Raw genomic sequence first — 3,189 nt, forward strand, 5'->3', positions numbered from 1 at the left:
GAGACGCTGCGTCAGGACTGAGTCCTCCGCTGCGCAGCTGCCTCCGCGGAGCGCGGCTGCGGAAGAGGCCGAGTCTTAGCATGAGAGTCGCACCTCAGGGTTTTCTTTTGTACGCTGACTTGGAGGGGGCTATTTGTAGAACTGGGCGCGCACAGCGAGTTCTCCTCACTTCTCCAAATTCGCAGTGCGTGGCGTCCCCCCGCCGCGACCACTCCAAATACGTCTTCTCTTAACTTTCCAAGGGCATAGTCCTAGGAACAGCTCTGGTAATCCTGTGTTCGAGTCAAATATGAAAATGAGCTCTAATTTTAAAAAAAGGAAAGAAAAAATGTTTTCTGTTTTCTTTTGGTGTTTCAGACTTAAAACTTTATTCTAGAGTGAAATGAGCAGGGTGGTGAATAGAAATATTAGACGTTGTTCACATCTCCTGGTGTATGAACTTGTGCTTCCAGAGCGAGTCCTGGTGTCAGTGAAGTGTCTGCACCAGCTCAGCCTCCCTTTTCACCAGCAAGAAGAGACTAACTGCGAAAACTCACCTTGCTACAGGGCGAGCCCTGGGTTGTAACTTTGTCCTGTACTTTTCCCCCGTTTTCCTTTGTTTGAAGGTAGAAAAGCGGATTGTGCAAACCCTGCTGAGGCTAATGTAGAAGAATCTGAACCAGCTCTCCTGTTAAAGCCTGAAGATATTGTCTTAAAAGAACCAGGGAGCTCAGAAAAGACTCTTCGGACACTTCTGAGGCCAAGCGATAAAGTTTCTAATCACTACAAGACGACTTCTTCCGAGATCAGTGCGGTCGTAGGCGCTGTTCCTTCCACTTGTAAGTTTGTTACCTTATATGCTGAGTTTTAAAAGGAGCAGCAAACACAGAAGGATCTGTCCTTGGCTGTCCCCAGCCTCCATTAGGCTCTTACTTTCTCAAAGCCTAGGACCTTTCATTCAACTCTGTGTTTTAAGCCCTCAGAGGGGCTTAGTAGATAGAGGCTGAATTGAGCTAATGTTCATGGTGCCCCAAGTGAAATGATTGTCTCTGTGATAATGAAACTGAAACCATTATAGCTCAGAACCCCGAATGTTAGATACTGTCAGAATTCAGAATTCAGCAAGTGGTAGGAGACTTTTTTTTGGCTGCACCATGAAGCATGTGGGGTTTTATTTTCCTGACCAGGGGTCACACTGATGCCCCCACATTGAGAGCCTGGAGTCTTAACCACTGGACCACCAGGGGAGTTCCAAGTGGTGGGAGACTTAAATCAAGTGATTCTTAGCTAAAAACAGATTTCCCCTCAGAATTTGAGGAGCTGTTAGAGAACAGTTCCTTCGTTTTCATTCTCCATCTGTTAATCTGCTAGGGCTGTCGCAACAAATACCACAAACTGAATGGTTAAACAGCAGAAATTGATCATCTCTTTTTTGGATTTCCTTCCTGTTTAGGTCACCACTCAGATCCGCTTTGCTGTTGCAGTAGAAACTGACACAGTGTTGTAAAGCCACTGTATTGCAATAAAAATCAACTTAAATAAAATTAAAAAAAAGAAAAACAGAAATTCGTGATTCCACGATGGCCAGATGTGTGAGATCAGGGTGTTGTCAGGCTGGCTTCCTTCTGAGGCTGTGAGGGGCCTTTTCTCCAGGCCCGTCCTGGCTTCTGGGTGTGTGTTGGCAGTCTTTGGTGCTGCTTGCTTTCTGCTGCGTCACCCCAATCTCTGCCTTCCCCTTCATGTGGTTTTCTCCCGTGTGAGTGTCTCTGCCCCCGCGTCCCCTTTTTTATAAGAACTCCAGGCATATTGGACCAAGGGTCCGTCCTTCTCCAGTATGACCACATTGTAATTATTCTCGCAGTGACCCTATTTCCAAATAAGGTCACCTCTTGAGGTACTAGGGTTAGGACTTTAACATTAGAGTCTGGGGAGGATACAATTCAACTCATAGACCCCGGAATCTCAGTACCAATCATGATGAATGCTGGTTATTTAGAAAGGCTCTTTTATGTCGGTTAAGATCCCTTTTTTGGAGTAAGGCCATGATTAAGGATTTACACGTTTTTCTTTACTGGATTTCATAGACACACTTTACATTCTGTTGTGATGAGATCTCACTGTTCTCTGTGGAATAGTCCTGTCCAACAGAAATACAATCATCGTCATGTATTTAAAATTTTTTAGTAGCCACATTAAGAAAAAGAAACAAGTGCAATGAACTTTAATAGTATATTGGGAATTCCCTGGCAGCCCAGTGGCTAGGACTCAGTGCTGTCTCAGCTGTGGCCCAGATTCAATACCTGGTTAGGGAACTAAGATCCTGAGACCCGCATGGAGCAGCCAAAAGTGTTCTTTTAAATAGTACATATTGTACTATTGTATGTACATATAGTACACAGTGTGTATCTCCAAAGCATTGCCATCTCAACAAGGAATCAGTATAAGATGGCTAATTAAATGTTCCACATTCTTTCTTTGGGTACTGCCTAAATCTTTGAAATTGTGTGTTTTACACTCACAGCACATCTCAGTTTGGACTGGCCACATTTCCAGTGCTCAGTGGCAGCTGCTATATTTAGAATGTCTGTTTTTCCCCTCGATTGATGTCCTAGGTTACCCCACATATGGCGTTCCAACCATTCGGTCGGATATTCCTGCCCCCCTAATTCGCCGAGTCAGCGACAGGACCAGTTACGGTGAGGAGGGAAATGCCTACTCACTGCTGCATCCTACCATCTTTGCCCAGAAAGGGGTCTTTGAAAGGGACTTCTTCAAGACCAGATCCAAACAAGAGGTACCGCATGGGATTTCAAAAGGGTTGAAAGAAAGGCCAACTTTACATTGGCACACAAAGATGGAAAGGTTTATTTGTTTGAGCTCTTGTATTATAAAAGTCATCAGGAGCCCCTCAGATTAGGATTCCTGAGGATCATGTGCGATTTGGTTGTGATATTTGGTACAATTCTTCAAGTAGAACTTACTCTGATAAGAGGCATTTCACTCATGTTATATATTTACCATGACCTATGTCTAAAAAGAAAAATGTTTTCCTAACATTCAACATTCTTCTTTGTTGAGTAAAAGCAAAGAGGCCCAGGAGTTCCCTGGTGGTCCAGTGGTTAAGAATCCGCCTGCCAATGCAGGGGACGTGGGTTCCATCACTGGTGGGGAGATTCCACATGCCAGGAGGCATCTAAGCCCGCACACCGC

At 44.7% G+C, this 3,189-nt stretch overlaps 1 protein-coding gene across 5 annotated transcripts in view; it reads left to right on the forward strand.

The window, feature by feature from the left end:
• The window catches only part of EFHB (EF-hand domain family, member B), a 68,258-nt gene that overhangs the window by 60,096 nt on the left and 4,973 nt on the right, over window positions 1–3,189 (forward strand). Inside the window, exons 1-3 of one of the 5 annotated variants that reach the window (XR_826776.1) lie at window positions 1–109; window positions 606–818; window positions 1,433–1,533. Coding sequence is in view for 1 of the 5 variants with exons in the window: in XM_010856709.1 (XP_010855011.1) it covers window positions 606–818; window positions 2,592–2,773 (395 nt within the window). In the remaining 4 variants the exon portion in view is untranslated. Of the gene's footprint in view, window positions 267–605; window positions 819–1,432; window positions 1,553–2,591; window positions 2,774–3,189 lie in introns of those variants that run through there. The other 4 variants (XR_826778.1, XR_826777.1, XR_826775.1 and 1 more) reach the window with 4 other exon arrangements.

Source organism: Bison bison, unplaced genomic scaffold (genome assembly GCF_000754665.1).
Source record: "Bison bison bison isolate TAMUID 2011002044 unplaced genomic scaffold, Bison_UMD1.0 scf7180017864374, whole genome shotgun sequence".
Lineage (NCBI taxonomy): Eukaryota > Metazoa > Chordata > Mammalia > Artiodactyla > Bovidae > Bison > Bison bison.